A 20,559-nucleotide genomic window follows, 5' to 3' on the forward strand; every position below is an offset into this window, starting at 1 on the left:
TTTCCAAGGTACTTAAAAATACAGAAATTTAGACATTGGAAACACAGTTCACGTTGTCTTTGGGTGAAGCAGTAACCACTTCTGTGTATCGGACCCCAGGATTTCAAATTGAACAACTGGGGACTGAGACATACATATTTACCCGCTGACTATAAATACTGTGGTTAAGTAACTTGAAAATCCAGGTTTTGCACACAGGTAGGCTGGAATCTCAAGGAAAGAATAAAGTATGTAAACAGCCTCATCATTGCCCCTTTTTTGGTTTTCTGTGCTTCCTTAAAGGCATTGTTTAAAGAGAGGATTTTAAAACCATGTGACGGTGCAGAGCTTCTGTTACATTGATCCCTATTTGGCTTCATTAATAGGACTTTGAACCTTCTGACCTACTGCATGTTCTACTGCCATTTGAACTAAAGGATTAATTGATAATAATAGTAGATTTTCATTCTAATCATGACGAGCACAAGAGAGGTAGAGACGCCTACTGTCAGTGGCCTTTACAGATAGCTGATGAAAGCAGAGGAATATCAATAGTCAGTATTTTTGAGTTCCATTGGAAAGCCAAAAGGAAAATGTATTCTCTCGAGGCTACGATCTTCTGGTCACTGCTGCCAGATTGGTTTTTTTTTATCCTTTTATTTACTTATTTATTCTTTCCAATTATTTGGTGTCCTCTCTCCCCACATCTGGCATATTCCCATATTCCCAGACCCTTTGTCTGTGTATTCCCCTTCTCTCAAAGTTCTCACTGTATTTTCCTGGCACAGCCTTTATATTTAATTTATTGCACACCTGAAGGTGTTTCCCTGACACTCTCCTGTCAGTAGGACGGACTTCTGACTAAAATTAGCAAACATGGAAGTTGGTACCAGCATGCAAAGTGTGTATTCCTAAGTATACCCCATTCTCAACAGTTTAGTCAGATCCTGAACCAGTGTTACATCTCTCCCCTCCATGGTATTTGGCTAAATAGGGAACTGAAAAACCATAAATTATTGCATCATAAACTTCAGTCTGTTTATTCTTGCAAAGCCTGTAAAACTTCAGAGATTTCCTCCAGGATCTCTTCTTAGCCAAAAGGCAATTTTTTATCATCTTTTTGCTGCTAATTGGAATTATCATTACACATGACTCAACGGTAATTACTCTGAATTTTAATCAAGTGTTTTGCCAGTGTAATATAGCAAAACAGCTCTGCATTCCTTTGCAGATTTTTCTAACCTCAGCTGCTGCCGCTATGAGATCCTCTTCAAATAAACTAACCTTTACCAAGAAGCCTTCCGTGGGGGCTGGAGGTTTCATTGGATGAGTAATGGAAGGCGCTTTCCGCATGTGATTGCGTCAGAACAGCACATGCAAAGAGTTATGAAAGCTTGACAGCTCCTCAGCAGGCTACTGGAAAACAAGTTACTAACTCTCCTGGGGGGAAAGTCCTCTAACCACAACTTCTTCCAGGGTGAGGTAGCTTGGCCGTCAGCACGCCTGGAGAAAGTGTCTACATCACCAGATCCTAACTAAGCTGGCAGTTGTTTATTGAGAACAAGAACCTCAGCAAAACTCCTGAGAGCTCTTGTAAGGTCACCAGACAACGGCTATTTGTGATGGGAAGGCATCACAGTTAATAAATTGCATAAATAAATGCACTGCTAGCGTATGCTTAAGTTGTAGGGCTCAGAGACCTACTCTTTTTCGGTGAACATTCGGCAAATAATGCTGCTACTAACTGGCATATTTTCTAAGGACATGCTGTGTGTTTCCATAGTCATTTATGTATATGCATTTTGTAACTACAGTACGTAAATTATTAAAATGCATCAGATGCACTAGTAGGTGCTACCTGTTGGGTACAGCTGATCTGCTGTTCTGAAAAGGCAGCACATTTTTAAAAGCTGTGCCTATGCAGACAAAAATCTGGATGTAGCAGTTGTGATAAGTAGCCAATTTTCTGTATAGATTTTAAGTGTTCAAAGTTCAGTGATTTAATTGTAATGTCATTTTTCTTACAAAATACATTGTTGGTGTGCTGAGGTTAAATTTCAAATGTAACAACCAAACATGCCTGTGTTTTATGATGCAAACTACTATGCAAGCAGTTAAAAGAAAAAATCTGCAAGTGGTTCCCAGTGTTTGCTGTGTTAGATAAAACCAGTACTCCTTGTAAATAGTTTGTCAGCTGAAGTAGATAAGTGGATAGTGTTCCATAGAAAAATCGTATGGTTTCACCACACAGGAAACCAGGTTGTCAGTCCATATTAGCTCGGAGATCAAAAAACTACAGCAAGTAGCTAAACTTGGAAACCACTAATTAAATGAGAATAACAGGATACATTAATGCACTTCTTGCCACATGAGTTGATTATTTTGTACATTTTTGGCAACTAAAGAAAAATGATATTTCTTCCAGATTTAAGGTAATAGGATCCTAGGAGAAATAAGCATTCATCATCAGGCCTGTGGGAACAGACCTCAACTTTAACCCCACAATGTATTAAAGGACTATTCTTTCTCTTTCTACAGTAACTAATTATTTAAAATTTTTTAAATTCCATCTACATCAGTTTACATGACCCTCTCTCTTTTATATTCAGTCTGTTACTGGATTGTACATCTAATTCTTGTCTAATGCATATAAGTAAGTGAACTATTTATTGCTTCAGCATTAGATATTATTCAGTAGGTGAGGAACAAATATGACCATCTTGTTTCAATAATTTTTCAAAATTTATTATCTTGACCGTCTAGTCCATCCTTTGGATTTTTTTTTTTAAATCAACTACGCTTTCTTAGCCATAAAAGCTGTCTTTTTGATGTATTCTTTCTGCATGCAAATGATACAAAACATGTTTATGAATTACAACTTCTTACAAATTGCCTTAAAATACCTATACATACAGGTGGTTTATGCCAAAGTCCTTTTCCCCCAGCAGTTTCTTGGGAAGGTGTTAGACTAGGTGAGAAATAACCGCGGTCCTTGATAACTTCGCCTTTCGAAGTAATTTCTACAGAAGAAACTATCCAGACAAACTACGGAATACCGTGTCCCACCGAAAAATAAAGTGAGAACGGGGGGGCTGGGGAGGGGGGGCTCTTTTCTGCCAGTCCCTCCCTGGCGTGGTTTGGACGCCGCGAGGGGCACAGGCCTGTGTCCGGGGTGGCGCAGGAAGAGCAGCGCGCGAAACTGCACCACGGCCCTCTCTCCCCGGGCTTTTCCCCCGTCCGCAAAGGCAACAATTGTATCCATTAGCAAGGTCAGTGGCTGGGAGAAACCTGGAAAATAGCAGCTACCAGAAACCCGCTAGAATAATATCTCCAGCAGGTGATAGATTAGTTGGAACAAATTGGAACCATTGCACTTCAGCAATCCTGGTTTCTTTCAAGCTGTTTTAAAAATGTCGTCATTTTAATACACAATATCAGCCCTGCGGAACAGTCCACAGCAGGTTAATTTGAATCATATGATGTATCACTGCCCTCAGCTGACATGAGCCCCGTTCCATGTGTGAAGCCATAATAAATCCATTCCCAACCGAGGCAAATTCCCTGTGAGAAGGTGAACTAATCCAGGCCTCACACTGGCATGTTAGCCCTCCGTAATTGAAAGCAGGGCCACCTGTTCCCAGCACAGTTAGCCTATAGAGAGAAAATTAGCATTAGATCAGATACTTAATATATTGAAAAATCATTCATACTACTTGCAAGTTCAGCTGTGGGCTGCTTAGCATGACATCATATATAAACCTAGGAATGTGCCCACTTGATCCCAGTTTAACAGTTTTGTTAACCATGGTGTTTGTTAACTTTGAAATGAGAATTTTTTGATTTAATGAGAGCTGACACGTGAGAAGGGGAACTAGCCAGGGTGCAGACTTTTCTAATTAACTCTGGGTCATTTGCAAAACTTTTGAGCTTTCTAGTAGGTTTTTTTTTCCCTTTGCTCTTTTACAAACAAGTTTTTTAAAGCACTGACACTGTAGCCATGAAATGATATTTATTTGATTAAGAGGGCAAAGGGAAATATTCCAAACAGGTGTACCAGCCTGTAGGTACTGCTTTGGTTTTGACACATCTATTGTCTGTAATACCAGTGTAATAATGTGTAAAATTATCAAAGTTTCTTACTAAAAGCAATGTCTACAACAGTTTAAATGCTATTTAGTTTCTCAAATGTCTAAGTACTGAAAATGAAGACTGCACACTGAAGCCACGTGGATAAGTTTGAAAATATTTTCTCGGTATCTTTTTCAGTGTAATAGCATTCTTTTTAAAACTTATTTAAAACATTTGCCCAATTTTCTGAAATCCTCTTTTTCTTCTTTTTTCTTTTTTCCCCCTTTCTTCATGTATGTCTTAATATAGATGTATTATTCAGCAGCCACAGCAGATAATAGAGAGTTAGTATTTATGGGTTCTTTTCTTTTCCACAGACCTGCTCCATGACCTGGAACAATTTATTTCATCTCACTGTGTTGTGTTTCAGCTTCCCTGATTCTGTTGAGAGAGTTAGCATTTCCCTTAGCTAGGATTCTCTTTTCATGATAGTGCCTCCCAATGCTCACATTATAGTTTTTTGGCCTCACCACCCAACCCTTGACACAATTCTGTAGTATATTTGGTAGTTGCACAGTTCCTTTCTTTCAGTCAACATCCTATGAACAGCAGTCAACCTCCATCCTTTATAAGTGGTATCTTTGGTCTTCTTGACCAACAATTTATTTTGGTTCGATTGTGACAATTTAAGAAAAATAATAGAATTACATCACCGAGCCTTGTTTGAGATCTCAAGCCCTGGCACTGGCAAGGAAGACCTGCTAATGTCTTTGTGTCACCTTTGTATAACGTCAATGACATACTAGGTCATGGAAGTAGCAGTTGTTACCGCTGGGGAACACCCCGCATGGCTCGAGTTGATTGAGCTGCCTGAAGGCTGTAGTTTGCCATATTGGCCTTAGAGAGCTGTTTCTGTGGGGCTGGAGCACACAGATGGCAGTAGGTAGAAATACCGAGCAGGGACTACCAGCCTCTTCCAGACTAATTGGCATCTGTCTCACAGAAGCAGAACACAAGATGGACTGCAGATGGCCTCTGAAGCCTTGTCTCAAGTTTCTTCCTTCTTTTCCCTTGATCCAAATTGAGAATGATGAATTAGAGGATAAAAACAAGTCGTTTGTATTCTTCTTGCTTTTCAATTTCTTTTAATTTGTCTCTCTTTTGATGCCTGACCAGGGACAATTGAGAACAGTACAGCTAGTCTTTTCTTTACATGTCTCTCTCTTTTGTATTTTTATAAATTTAATTTTTGCAATTCAGCTATTTCCCTGGTACCAAAGGGCCACCCTGACTCCAAATCAGAATCAGGGCTCGAGATTACCTTTACCTTCCTCAGATTTCCTCTGTTAGACTACTTGCATCAGGATGGGTGGCTCCTGGAGAAAGAATATTACTGGTGGTAAAATCTTTCGTGCCTGTTGTCTGCGTCTTTCCTTTTAGGACTAGGAAATTCAATCCTCCTAAGAGTATAGAGCAAATAGTAGTTTCTTCTATATCAGTACTCTTAAGAAGTTTAATATTTTACAGCCTTCTTGGGGTAGGGGAGAGCGAGACCCATGTCCAACCTGAGAAAGAAAGACCCGGCCTTTTCTGTATTACCTATGAGGAATAGAAGATCCACTGCAGAATGAGGGGTATGAAAAGTGAAAAAAATCTTGGATAATGCCATATTTTTCTCTCTCACAGTTCAATATTTCTCATAGTCTATGAAAAGACCCCAGTCTTATAAATAAAGTTTATAAATAATTTTCATGGAGTTTACTTTCTGGTTTTTCAGAACACTATGGTAGTTTATTAGTCATAGAAATAGTGACCTGGTGTACATTAAGTTATGGCATATATTAGAATAAGCCCGCTGACTTCAGTAAGAGCTGGGATTGACCTAAAGCAACTTGCTAGGAGCTCTGTTATTATTGCGTTGCTTATTCATCCTTAGCCCACCAAATAAAAAGTCCTTTTGAGTAATATCATTATCCCAAGTTCACAGAATAAAATTATATCTTCGCAGTCCAAATCTGAATGTTATGGAGAACAAGGGTAAAATATTCATAACGCTGAAATTTTTTATCTGAAGTTCTAAGTAATAAAATGACAAAGAAAGAAATTGTTTCAGACAGAAATTTCAGAGCGCTGCTTATAGGTTTTCTTTTATAGATGTTATGATTTTGTTCAAACAGGCCATATTGAATCCATTGGGTTTTTTGTAATAGATTTCAAAATACATAATAAATGTAAGTAATATGATGACTAATGGGTCAAGTGAAGTTGGAACTTTTAAAATGAGAAAATAGCTGGAAACAGTTTTCAGGAAACTATTCCAGTTGATTTTTGGTCCCCCACAAGGTGTACATTAACATAAACTCCGTAGAATCGCCTCTGGGACCTGAATTCCCTCTCTGATTTCATTATTGCAACGTGATTCTTTTCCTTTCGCTGTTAAGTCATCTCCTGGTGTGGTGGGAGCATATAATAAGCGTAATTTATTTATATTTATCTAATCTCCTTTTAACTCAATAGTTATTTCATCATTCTGTTTCCTAGTAGCTGTTCAGAAAGTTGTGAAGCGTAATTAGTAACTAATAATCGACAGACGTAGACTTATTGGGTTAGCTAAAGGGATGTAGTGAAGAAATTGAGAGAGAGAAAGAAAAAATCAAATTCAAGACTCAAATGCTACACTGTAATAAAAAAATTAAAAGATCATCTAGTTCAGTCTGATTTAAACATAACCAGAAATGACTCAGTTGAATGCAATCTATGTACAGGCACAGTAATTCCTTTGTATTTGTTTGTCAGAAATAGAGAAAAACTGGCAAAATAAGTTATTGCTATTATGTCTTAAATCTAACGAAAGCATTGGGGTATAATTATGGTAGCCAGTCGCTAGTAGGCAGAGAGACTGATGTAATTGAGGAGTTAACAGTGGCTTTGAGCTACCTTTTGCCCTGTCCGGAGTCTGGTGTAATTTTGGACAATTCAAAGACTTGTTTGGATTATAGGAACCTGTGTTTTCCTACTCGTACAGAATCTGCACAGTGTTGTGTGGTGTGCTTCCCAAGGTGTTTAAAATCATCTAAAAAGACTATTACCTTTGGATTTTGCACCCTAGAAATTTTATTCCATCTGCATCTAGGTGACCCTTTACATTGTAACGTCTCTTTTTAGCCCATTTTGCGTGACTGGAGAAGCTGCTGAACATCTATCTTCATCAACTGCTATAAATAGCTCTTCATATTTCATCAGTTTTCACTGTTTCTGTCCATCACTTAAATATGTTTTTCTTAGAAGGAATGTTAAAGCTTCTTTTACTAAGTGCTAAGTGTAAAACAGGACAAAGACTAGAAACATGTTGATTGCTCAATTGGTTTTTTATTTTTTGAACGTTTTACTTAAAATGCCAAAGAATCTCCTTACATAATATTTCCCCCATTGTAAAAATAACCTATGTCATTACGAGATAGTTGAAGTATTTGCAGTGAAGGTTCCAGAGTTACATTTTCTGCAATTATGCTTTTGGCTGCCACCACCTTCTGTCAGGACTGATTCACTGGATAATAGTAACTTAATACAACCGTTCGTAAAGTTATCAGTCATGAAAACATTTTTCTGGGTGACGTGCTCTTTCCAGAGAGAAAACAAGGAAGTCATTTGTCCTACTGTCTTTTTATTGCTTTCTTGGATGAGTACAGTGTTTGTGAAAACAATTTGATACTGTCCCATGTGACATCGTTGTCTCTAAATTGGAGAAGCATGGATTTGAAGGACGGACCACTTGGTGGATAAGGTATTGGGGATGGTTGCACTCAGAGAGTCATGGTCAATGGCTTGATGTCCAAGTGGAGACCAGTGCAAGTGGCATTCCTCAGGGGTCAGTACCAGAATCAGTGCTGTTTAACATCTTTGTCGGTGACATAGACAGTGGGATTGAGTGCACCCTAAGCAAGTTTGCCGACGACATCAGACTCTGTGGTGCAGTCAACACACCTGAGGGACAGGAAGCCATCTGGAGGGACCTGGAGAGGCCCAAGAGGTGGGCCCATGCAAACCTCATGAAGTTCAACAAGGCCAAGTGCAAGGTCCTGCATGTGGGTGGGGAAATCCCAAGCACAAACACAGGCTGGGCAGAGAATGGATTGAGAGCAGCCCTGAGGAGAAGGACTTGGGGGTGTTGGTTGATGAGAAGCTCAAACATGACCTGTCAATGTGCACTCGCAGCCCAGAAATCCAGCCATATCCTGGACTGCATCAAAAGAAGCATGGCCAGCAGGTCAAGGGAGGTGATTCTGCCCCTCTACTCTGCTCTGGTGAGACCCCACCTGGAGTACTGCATCCAGCTCTGGGGCCCCCAGCGTAAGGAGGACATGGACCTGTTGGAGCGAGTCCAAAGAAGGGCCACGAAGATGATCCGAGGGCTGGAGTACCTCTCCTCTGAAGGCAGGCTGAGAGAGTTGGGGTTGTTCAGCCTGGAGAAGAGAAGGGTCCAGGGGAGACCTTATAGCAGCCTTCCAGTACCCAAAGGGGACCTAAACGAAAGATGGGGAGGGACTGTTTATCAGGGAGTATAGCAACAGGACGAGGGGTAACGGTTTTAAACTGAAAGAGGGGAGATTTAGATTAGATATAAGGAAGAAATTCTTTACTGTGAGGGTGGTGAGACACTGGAACAGGTTGCCCAGAGAGGTTGTGAATGCCCCATCCCTGGAAGTGTTCAAGGCCAGGCTAGGTGGGTCTCTGGCAGCCTGGTCTAGTGGGAGGTGTCCCTGCCCATGGCAAGGGGCTTGGAACTAAATGACCTTCGATGTCCTGTCCAACCCGAACCACTGTATGATTCTGTGACTAGCAGCAGTGATGAAACACGGGACCAGGATCACAGGTGGTATGCGTATTCCACCACTGAGTTTCACCAGTGCCCTATGTCTTCTCTACCCTGGCCTGAGGAACCCCACGAGAGAATTATTGCTCTCATATTAATCTCCTTTTAAATCTTTCTCAATCAGTTAACTCTCTGGCTTTAGCTTGACACATGCTCCGTCAACTTTTGTCTAAGCAGTTTTAGGGTTGTAGGGTTTTGTGCTGTTTTTTCCTCTTCTGGGCTACACTACCATAGGAAAGTGTTGGCAATAAAATGTGCCTTTGACAAAGCAGTTAGATGTGAAAGCTGTCACAGCAAGCAATAGGGGTCCTTTCCTCATTTAGTAACTTACAAGCTTAATTATGTAGCAAAATCATGAGCATCTATTCTATTTTACTCCTTTATTGCTAGATCAATATTGGAGACGATTAAGTCGATAAAGGACTTGTTTTGAAAGTGTCTAAATGGTTCTGAAACCCAAATCCTAGTGTGAGTTGGATTTCAAACTTGTACCATTTTAAAGATGCTGCTCATTTGTTTGTTGGGGTTTTTTTAACATTTCATTAGAATAACACTCCTTTCCATTTGAGTATCATAAGTAAATTAATATCGTAATGTCCCATGGGTCTCTACTTTATTTGTAAGTCTCTTTTCTCCATTCAGACGGAGGAGTGGACCAATGATGCGTGCAAAGAGGCAGGCAAGTCTTGGGGTATTCTTTAGTGCCAAGAAGGGTGGAGAGATTTTTCAAAAGTATTTTGACATTTTGCTTCCCTTGCTTTTAATTAAAAATATCGGTACATAAGTATTTTGAAAAATCTTGATCATGTTGATCAAGTGTGATTTTGGATGCCTAAAAATCTTGCTTTCTTCTTATGTCCAGCTTCCAAGCTTCAATACTTGCCTTTCTACTAGGCCCGTGTGTTAGCTAGTGTTTTGCCACAGTTTCTAGTTCAGTGTGGAAGGCTTTAACACAAGAGGAGGTGGTGGTGGGGAGGTGGTGGAGTCACCATCCCTGGATGTGTTTAAGACTCGTTTAGACGTGGTGTCGGGGGATATGGTGTAAGGGAGTACTTCATAGAGTGGAGTTGATGGTTGGACTCAATCATCCCAAGGGTCTTTTCCAACTTAAATGATTCTGTGATTCTAAGAGAAAGCATTTTCAGAAAACCCATTGATTAAAATTGTGTGTTACAATAAAAATAGTTTTTCAGTCTTAAATTTCAGTTAGCTGTGGCTTGTAGAATACTACAGAGTTTTTTCTAAGATTGTGTGGATTTTTTTAATTCAGGTATAACAAACCTTACATGGCCATTAATAAGTTTCTTGTATCTTTGTAGAAAAAGTGCTAGTTTATAATTAGCGAGAGACTTATCTTTTCAGATACCAAAGCATCTAACTGAAATTTATAACCCCTGGATATTTTGGGGGGTTAGAAATGTGCTTTGTTGTGTGCCTGGGACTCTCTGAAGTCAGTATAAACCTATGCTTAAGAGCAGCTCCGAAGTTTTGCTCTTGCAGCCCTTCACTGTTGTGGTAAAAACTTTCAATTTACCTAAAGAGTGGGAGAATCGAGCTCGTTTAGTTTGCATCAGTGTTAAGAGTAGAACGTGATCCTGAACAACTTTGAAAGTAGGTCCTAATTTTGGTGAAATACTCATTAATCTGTGTAAAACCTTGAACAAACAGTGTTTCCTATACGTATTTATAGTGAAACTCGAAACTAAGTAGCGCTGCTTTCTCTGAACATTTAATCTAGTTTAGATATATGCACAGGATTTTAATCATTGTTGGTTCTTGGGGGTGGGGCGGTGGAAATCAAACAGCAGAGTGAAAAGCGAACTTTTCCCCCTGCCCAGGGTGGCTGTCTCATTACTGACTGAAAGCTGAATTTGAAAAGAAAAAATTTTAAAAATAAGTTAAAGCTGGATTTCTCTAACGATGTGTAATGTACCGATTAAAAAGGCAGATAGCGGCACAGAAATAAGTTTCAGCCATTGTAAAATCCTGCTTCCCATCTGTGAAATAATCTTGGTAATTATAACATCTCAGCTATTAGTGATGTTGTTCATATCAGTTGTGATTTCTAAAATTCTGTGAGACTTTTAGCAGTCTGGGAAGTACCAAAATCCTTTAGTAAGGAGCAAAGAACATTTTTAAAATATTATGTTATTCCAGTCTCCCTGGAAAACAAAGAAATCTAAACATACCTCAGTTTTTATATTTTCTTTTTATTTCACATTTTATTGTGAAAATGCGTTGCAGAATACTGCATATTAGCTGCATAGGAAACAAGAAAATATACATGTTATTCACTTATCTAAATGTGTTGATAATGTTCATTGTTGGCTTTGGAGTTTAGTCAAATAGTTCTACTGGATGTAAAACTCAAGAGAATGTGAAGTATATTTTCATTCTGACACAAAAGGACTAATGTATTTACCCTTCTACAGGCTCAAATAAAGTGTGTGTCTTTCAGATAGCTGTGATGATCCCTGGGAAGAAACAAGGAAATAAGATCAACATTGCAACATGTCTCTTCCTTTAAAACTGTAGATAGTGAAGATTGCTTACAGTATTTTTCATTATGTTTTAATTCAGATTTATTCCTAAATTGTTTCTTTATATTCCTTTTATTCAGTTTATTCAATTCAGTTCCTTTATATTCAGTTATTTCTATTGTTTCATTATATTTTACCATTGATTCAGTCTTTTTAATGAAACATGGTAGAAATAATGTTATCTCCACTAAATGTCTAATATTTTTACATTACTTGAATAACTGCACTATAGCTTCTCATATTTCTTTCTCCAATTCTCTCCTACAGCTGACGTAAATGTGGACATATCAAAACCTGTGAAAGCAAATTTCAGTTTTGTCAGACTTGATCAAATAAACCAGTTTTTGAAGAAAATCATAACCAGAAATGGTGATGAGCCCAAGAAGGAGGCTGCTCCGTCGGCTGGCGTTAATCCAGATGAGGATGTCACTTCAATAACCAAACACCCCAGTACAAAGGATTTGCTATCTGCAGTGCACACCAACACCGCGCAAAAGGCTACAGCACAAGAAAACTTGTGGCAAGCGCTTTCCTGCTTCCAGAAAATTTCCATTCACACCGTTCAAATGGTCGTTTCAATGGAAACCGTCCCACATCCCAATAAACCTTGTTTGTTAGTCTCTTTATCAAACCTCACCGGGAGCCTGAATATTAAAAGTGGACATAAAACTGCAGGTAAGAGTTTTTGAAAGTTGGAAGTGCTACTGATTTGTTCAAGTGGTGGCCTGGTAACCGTATTAAAGCGTGGGGCATTGAGGGGAACCTTCTCTAGCTAACATAATAAATCTACAACAGAAAATAGAAAATCCCTGATAGAGTCCGTTACCTGAGTTTTCCTTTCAGTGAGGCAGCACCCAAGAGTGCTTAATTTTGTAGTTAATATCCCCTAGCTTGTAATTACTAATTTATTGACAGAATTCTGGCTGGAATAGTGGTTATAAGAACCACTATTCTGGTATTCTGATAATTCAGTACATACTTCAAAGGGCAAAATTTTGACAGTTTTCACTCTATAACCACATTTTCTTGTTAGGACCCTATATTTCTGTTTAAAAAAAAAAAAAACCAAAATAATTATTCAGAGCCCTGACACATGTTACTATGTAAATATTGGGTCATACCATTATTCTCCTCCGGGCTTATGAAGTTTTAAATTTTTACATGCTTCCTCTGCACAGCTGAGAGTCACCCAGGGAAAACGGGTGCTCCAGCCTCATTACTGCAGAGCTGCAAGGAAATGTTACACCTTGGGTACAATTAACAGGATACCAGAGACTCATTTAAAATGGAGACATTTTCAGTGTCTTTGTAAATTGCTTTATTAGTCTTTCAATAAAATTAATAAGATGGTACATTTACATGATGTGGAGGTGAGCCAGATGTAGGTAGTTGGCAGAGTAGCTTGCGAGGTAGAAATGGTCTGTAGCTGCGAGGAGCAAGTTGTATGCCAAGTGAGGTGGTGATTTATTTCTTTTTCGTCTGAAATATTTCTCCTCAGGCCAGCAAGTTTCAGTGCTTCTTTATTGTTTTAAAAGTTAAAAATGAAAAATTTAAGGTTCGTAGTACATGAAAGCCTTTGAAAGTGCTGGAGCCTGAAACTCTTGATTTATCCATAAATAAACACCAGTACAGGCAGGAACAGTGCCTGCGTTCCCACGCTTTTCCAGTCAGACTGCAACCCTAGCACAGAAAGCACTGCAACGGAGTAAAAGGCCTTTCTGATGTCCTTTAAATAGTTCTAGTTTTCTTTCTGTATAATAATCCTCTTTCCTTCCATCACTTTCCCTCTATCATTTATACGTTATCAGTCCCATGGTACGTTATGGTGTTCACAGCAAGCTTCGATATATCAAAGCCGAGTCCACTCCGTCAGTGTACTCGAAAGCAATTTGGCAAACTCAGCAGTGTGTATCACTTACCCTGGAGTTTTTCGTCTTCCCAGGAGGATGTACCTCGCCTTGCACGTTAAACCTCAGAAACATTCTGTTACGAAGTTCTGTTTCTTAATTCTTCTGGCAGCCGGAGGAAGCCAATCTTTCTTTTTCCTGTCACAAGCTATACGTGAATCTTCAGTGTGTTTGTAGTCTGGCAAGCAATGTTAAGTAAAGCAATGCTGATGCTGAATCTAATGAAAATGGAAATTAGTTCTATATGAAGAACTTTCATAACCAGACAATAAATAGACATCAGCTGACTCTTTTCACTTTTTTTCCCAGTTAAGGTTGCTTTATCTTTGCTTATAAAAAGACAAATACATGCGATGAGATTTTGCATGCTGTTGTGGTGGTGCAATAAATTGTTTTAAGTTTCAAGAAGTGCAAAAGACACGCTTCTACAAAACTGATTGAAACGGTCAAAAACTATTTTATTAATTTTTTTTATTATTTTTATTTAAAATTATTAATTTAAAATTAAAGTACCGGTAGAAACCAAAGTGGAAATTATAACTTCAGGAAAGAAGATAAATTACTCGGTGCAGGGGAAATGGTATTATAATCTTGTGTTCAAAATACTTTAGAATAATACCACAGTTGCTAACTAGATTTGGTTTAGTATTGCAAAGAGATTAGACAAGCTAACTCAATTAAAAAGAAGTGTAGTAGCTGTGTCTTGGGAGCAAGAAGAATTTAAATATGTCGGTTCTTCACTACTTTCCTTTTTACAAAAGGTTTTATAGATCTACCTTTTGAGCTGAACAGGGTTAATGTCGAATTTTTTTTTTTTATAGAATGAAACTAATACGCAAATACTTCACTGTGTCTTTGATTTTACAGTCAAATAACTATTGTGACCATCTGCAGCAGCTGCATTTTACGAATTATTTGCTGAACCAAACTAAGCACAATGACAAAAGTAGTCATCTCAGATGTACTGTTAAAACAGAGGAAGAAAAAGGAGCATTGCTTGCCTTTTGTACAGTATGACCATCTGCTGTACAGATGTTATTATATAGAATGACTTCAGATACAATAATTGTAGAAAATTTTTATTAAAACCTCAACAATTTGCACTTGTTTACTTGAATCTGCATAACTCCCCAGTGAGACAACACAATACGCTTGGGGTTTCTTTGGTTCTCACTAGCTTTCTCTTTGATCCTTTTTGATGTGCTGACTTTAATAAACATAGTTAAAAACACTGTTCAAAAACATCATGGAAAAAACTACAAAGGAACAATTATAGCAGTAGAAACTACTCTAATCCCTTACTTACGCAAGCTATTTTTAGTGAAATATGTTTTTTTACACATTTTATGTGGCAGTGTTTTATAAACAGTGTAAACGACCCCTTTTCCAGATGAGTTTTAATGTAGGAGATGAAGTTGGTTTGTAAGGAATCCTATTTGCTAGGAATTATTTAACAAAAAAACCTCGCAAGAATGTATTGTCGGCATTTTTCCTCCCTTATAGGGGAAAACAAAAGTGCGTGACCTTGTCTAATGCTTTGATTTTTTTTTTTTTAGCTGAAATTAAGGAAGAAGCTTGCCATATAACTTTTTTTTTTTTAATTATGAGTTTTCCCTCTAGGCTTCCCGGATTTAATCATGGAAGCTAAAGGCCTTCTGTTTTAATTTTTCTTCTTAATTTCTTGTGAAAGTAAAAAGATGTAGCTTCTGAAAAACAGAGGAGCTAATTAGTTGAATTATTTCACTTCTAACAAAATAAATTGTAAGTGTTGAACACTCACATTGCAGTTGGATCAAATTAAAACACCTCAGTTTCTACATGTCCCGCTGCACTGTTACACAACCCCAAACCCTTAGTGTGTCAGGGGACTTCATTTTTTGGACATTTTTCATGTTTTAATACAACAGTTACTTATAACAACATGGTTACTATTTCTGCTAGAATACTTATGTTCACCTCTGTACTTATGGTGAAATCCTGAGTATTTGGTTTTAGTAAAATAATACTGTTGTAGAATGTGATGCAGTGTATTGGCAAAAAAATCAAACCATAATAAAATCCATTTTTCAAAAAAAAAAAATATTAATTTTACTTTAGAAGAGGCTACCAATATAGTTTGTCTGATACCCTTAAGGGCAGGCGTTTAAGTCATACTGATGTTAAATAAAATAATTACCTGTACTAATTTTGTATTTTGTGTCTTAGAGTTACAAGTTAAAACTTGTAGTTTTATGAAATGAATGCTTATTTGTACTGTTGACAAAAACTCCAGGTTCAAGAACTGTCGTTAGACCTGGTTCAGTGATTTTTGTCCTGCGAAGTGCGTGGCACCTTCTGCAAAGTGGCTGGAGCTCTGGAGTGCCACGTACCCAGGCAGATGTGAGGTAGCTTGGTGTCACACCTGCGGTATGTAGCTCTCTCCAGAACAGTCACATGCCGTTAAAGCTGAAATAATTTTCAGCAACAAATACTAGGAAATAGAATGCAGTTCTAAACATACGGCTTTCAGTTAATTTAGGTTTGGTGTTGAAATTAGCACTACCTACCTGCCAAAAGAGCAGATAAATGAGAGAGGTTGAGGACTGCACTCTCCCCAGAGTGAAAGACAGCAAGAAGCCTGTAGCCTGTCGGCGGAGCTTTATTTTGCTCGGGCTGGACACAGGAGGGAAGTCTTGCTGTTCAGTGTCTGGACTGAGAGAGTTACAGACATAAAATATTCCAAAGATCATAGACAGAATTCCCCAGTCCTTCGTCCCGTATACAGAGATGATTACTTTAGCATATAAATAAGGGGGAAAAAAATAAACACTAGTTGAGCGTATGATAATTGCAAGAATTTTTACTAAGCCTGAAAGAAACTATATACTTAAGATACTTTATAGAAATATTAAAAATTAAATGCAGCTATTAATTGGTGTAGCGCAAAGACCAAACTTAATTTTGGAGTTAACTGACTCTCCTGAGAAAACTCCGCTAAGGCGTTGTCATAGCCTTTGGATGCTGCAGATATGCAAGTTAGCCCGTGGGGAAATAAAGCATTAAATTAGATATGACTACCTAAAATAATATGCAGCAGTAACAAGCCATTTACAACACCCAGAAGACCTTTGTTACTTTTAGAAAGAAATATAAACTCTTTCCAACACTTGAACAATAGGAAATTAATTCTTTGTCAGTAAAAGCCAGAGGACAAACTAAATATTTAAATGGCCACTGAGGATTGAGGTGGAAGTGCAGCTTGTAGACAGCTATACAAATCACTAACAAACCTTAATGAATATTGGGTGTGGGCATCAGGGTCCTGTCAGATTTGACACCATGTCCCAAGTAGCTTAAACCCAACACTCAAGAAAAGGTGGAGACCTCATCAGGTCTCTAACATCTGGGATTTTATTTGTCATTTTGGCATACCCTGCAAGCGCAAAAGAAAGAGTAAAAGGGGATTATCCTGACAATGAAATGAGTTACTGAATCTTGTGATAATGAAAAGCAGAAGAATTCTAATTCCTTTCTATAGTCCCTGAGGTGGAGGTGCGTTTATAGTTCTGCAGGAGTATAATGTAGGAGGAAAGAACAGATGGCCTAAAATCCATGAAACAAGACACCACCTAATCCCAGGACTGAGTACCACTATTAATCCTGGTCAGAATCCCTACTGGTGCTTTGTAACGGGGTTCAGAATTGCTACTGATGAACTAGCACATTAACTTGGGGCGGGGGGGAGGGGAGGGGGAGAAAAAAGAAAAAAAAAAAAAAGGTAGTTGTAGGTTGTTGATTCAAGACAGGGTGCACTGATTTTGTAGGACTGTATTTACAGTTTAAATAACTTTAAAAAGTAGATTCCAGATGAAATTCGATTCAGAACAAATATGGTTGTTTTTGTAATCTCTGCAGCTTTTATCGTGAAAGTAATTGCATATTTTATTGAGACTGGAATTCCTTTTATTATGCAGATCCCAGTGCTATACATGGCGGTAGTAGGTGATACAGCATTTTCATGGTAGTCAATTCTATAGAATATTTACATTCATGAGGAAATACAGATAACAGTGAAAGCTGAATGTTTTCTTCGTACATTTTATGCTTTCTGTGCAATTCCTCTAGTTCAATCTACGTTTTGCAGTGTGAGGTACAGAACAGAGATTAGGCATTATTGCCCAGTCTTAAGGACCAGGTCCTTAAGTTGTTTAAATTGTTAACATACTGGTAACACGTTTCTTCTTTTTCTATGACAAGAGTATTTTTTATGGGATGAGATCACCAGCTTGCTGCCCAAACAAAAGGTGTAATTCCACAGGAAGTTTGGGTTACTGTAGCTGCATATTTCCACACTCTGCCTTGCGCTACCTCTGTTACTTGGGCAGCTGTTCACTGCGTTGAGTCAGGCCACTGATCTATCTCAAAACTAACCCACAGGAAAAAAAAGTTGCCAGCAAGATCGTCTCCTTCAGTCGGCTCATTGGACGGGTGCACTTTAATGAACCATGCTGGTATAAAAGGGAATTCAGAGAACTATACAAAGGAGGGGGAGGAAGGATCGAAGGGAGCAGACAATTGGAACAAAGGAACCTGGGACAGGAGTGGCCTTTATCCTGGGGAACCACATCCCAAGAGTGCAGGGAAACCTATTCAGTTTGAGTGGCCAGGGTCTATCTGTCAAGACTTGGACTTCCACAAGCATAATTCACTGGGTTATAGAGGCTCAAACAGCTCAGGTGCTGCCAGGCACTATCTTCAGGATGGTTTATGTGTAAAGAAAAATTACCCTCTAGTTCATGGACTACTTAGTTTATTAAAGCAGTTGAAATCCAGTGAATCAAGCATAGAGCAGAGGAGCAGAATTACTCCAAAGCTGTAATTGTAATTCAGCCTTGTGCAGTTCTATAGTTCTGCTATGTTGTAATGCTTCATTTACTGTGCAACCATTCAGTATTTGACTTTTCAGTAGTGCTAAATATCTACAACTTGATAAATCAGTGGCAGTTGTAGGTACCAGCTGTCTCCTGAAAAGAAACCAAAGGTTTCAACCAACCACCTAAAATTAAGATGTGAAAATACATAGATTTTTTTTTTTTTTTCAAATTGAAGGACCTCTCCATGGCCATCTGTAAAGATGGACTGAGAATGTTTTCTTTTTCTGAAAACTGCTGATATTTAAAAATAAAATGTTTATGATACCAGAAACAAGTATTATGCATGTATTATAGCACTCAGTCAATTTTGAAAGCTGGACTCATGGATGCAAAATGAACACTGTTTTTCTTGTTTTCCATTATGCATTTTTCTACACTTAATAAGTTAGAGCAATATAGAGCTTTACAAATACATTCTAAATTATTGTATACCCAAGACAGCCTTGACCAAAAATGAAAATCCCTTTAGATCTTAACTTTAGTATGCCCTCCCTGATCAGGTGTCACAAAATCCAAAATTAACGAATCAATAAGTGAATTGTCATTTTTCAGCTCCTTAGTACGCAGTGGTGTAATGAACATGATGTACCTGCCCAGTTATTCTTTAAGGAGATGAGCTCATTTCAAATAGATAACCATCTTTGACTTCTCTTCTGATTCATCACTGACCTGAACTCCATTTGAACCTTGTTAGACACAAAACAAGCAGGATTCCTGGCCTGAGCTATAAAATATAATTAAGCCCTTTTGAAATGATGTGTAAAAGAACATAGCTTTACCCCCACTATAACTACTACCACCACCACAACCAATAAAGTTAAATCAAGCACTGCCTGTAATGGATTAAAATAATAAATGTTCCTGGGTTTTAAGTGTTTGAAGTATTTGAAGAAAACAGGCTCCCAGCAGCCAGGACTGCTGAATGCATGGGGACATTTATTAGTGACGAATTCAAGGGTTTGGCCTGTTTAAGATCATTACTTTCTGTTTACCGTGTGTTACACATCTCATGTTTTTACAGAGCCCACATGTGTCCCCATGTAATGCTGAAAAACTCTCTTTCACTAAAGAATAGTTAATTGGTAACGTGTAAGTATTGTTCTCGTGGGGAGAATGAACTATCATAAGATTCAGCTTGACACTAATGAGAAATACAGTGCGGTCAACGGACTGTTAACTAAATCTCTCCTTGAAAATTGTCCTTTACTACGCCTCACCACTTCTTTGCTACTGCTCTTTCAGACTTGAATAAATTGGCCGACTTTTAAATTAACTGCAGTATTTCCCCTGTAATTATTTTCATAGCTTTCTTACGCTTTCTTCTCAGGAGCTGTTTGGTAGAAGATACCTGTCAACAGAGCAGTGTAACTGTAGTATAACTACTCATTACATGATGTATCTTAAGTTTTCTTAAGAGGAAAAAAATCCTGTAGATAATTATCAATGTATTAGAGATTATAACATATTTATGTATTCAAAACTGTCTTAGTATCTTTGGCAACTTTAAACTAGCTACTGAAGTGGCAGATATGAAGAATGAATGCTCAAAAGCATATCACAGATTATCACCTTAGTAACATGTGACATTAACGCAGAAGGTAGTAAGGAAAACCATTCACTAATTAACCTTTGTCAGCCAGATTGTAGCTCTGCTGCCCAGGCAGGGAGGGCCCATGGGAGAGCCTGGACTTTTTCCTTCAGAGTGCACCGCAGCCCTTTGGGTGGGATGCAGTCTGCCAGCTGCTGCGGTCGGTGCAGACCACATCACTCCCGTGCACCTTGCCCAGTCCAAACCAGCGTGGCGAGCTCTGTGCTCTGGGACACAGTCTTGCTTCTGAGCTGCCCCAAACTCAGAAAAGCATTTTTCTTCTTATCGCTACAGTCTGTAGCAAAGCTACTAGCTTCCAAGAGGCTTTTCAAAAGATGTCTCGACTATAGTCCAGTGCCATTTGCTGTATTTATTATAATACATGTGTTTCCACGTTCTTAAAACTCTTTTCCCATATAGAAGTTTGCCAATTAAAATTGTTCTGGATGTTGTGTTGGGTGACAGTGCAGTGAACCAAACAGGATTTGCAGCTAAGAAAGAGCAAATGCACAGAGCATAATAGAAGGAAAAAAAAACCTCCTGCTACATTTCTACTTGTTTCATTTGGAGTTGATTCAAATATCAGTATTTTAAAATGTTTTCGAAAACAGAAAGTCTGTAGTTAATGTCAAAACATTGTCTCTTCCTTTGTCTGTGAACCAGGAAAAATAACAGAACTCTTTCTTAACAC

At 38.4% G+C, this 20,559-nt stretch overlaps 1 protein-coding gene across 5 annotated transcripts in view; it reads left to right on the plus strand.

The window, feature by feature from the left end:
- The window catches only part of VPS13B (vacuolar protein sorting 13 homolog B), a 479,916-nt gene that overhangs the window by 371,203 nt on the left and 88,154 nt on the right, over positions 1-20,559 (plus strand). For all 5 annotated transcript variants that reach the window (XM_074577514.1, XM_074577516.1, XM_074577511.1 and 2 more), the window contains one exon: positions 11,728-12,135. In XM_074577514.1, coding sequence (XP_074433615.1) covers positions 11,728-12,135 — 408 coding nt within the window. The remainder of the gene's footprint in view (positions 1-11,727; positions 12,136-20,559) is intronic.

Source organism: Larus michahellis, chromosome 2, assembly GCF_964199755.1.
Source record: "Larus michahellis chromosome 2, bLarMic1.1, whole genome shotgun sequence".
In the NCBI taxonomy this organism is placed as follows: domain Eukaryota; kingdom Metazoa; phylum Chordata; class Aves; order Charadriiformes; family Laridae; genus Larus; species Larus michahellis.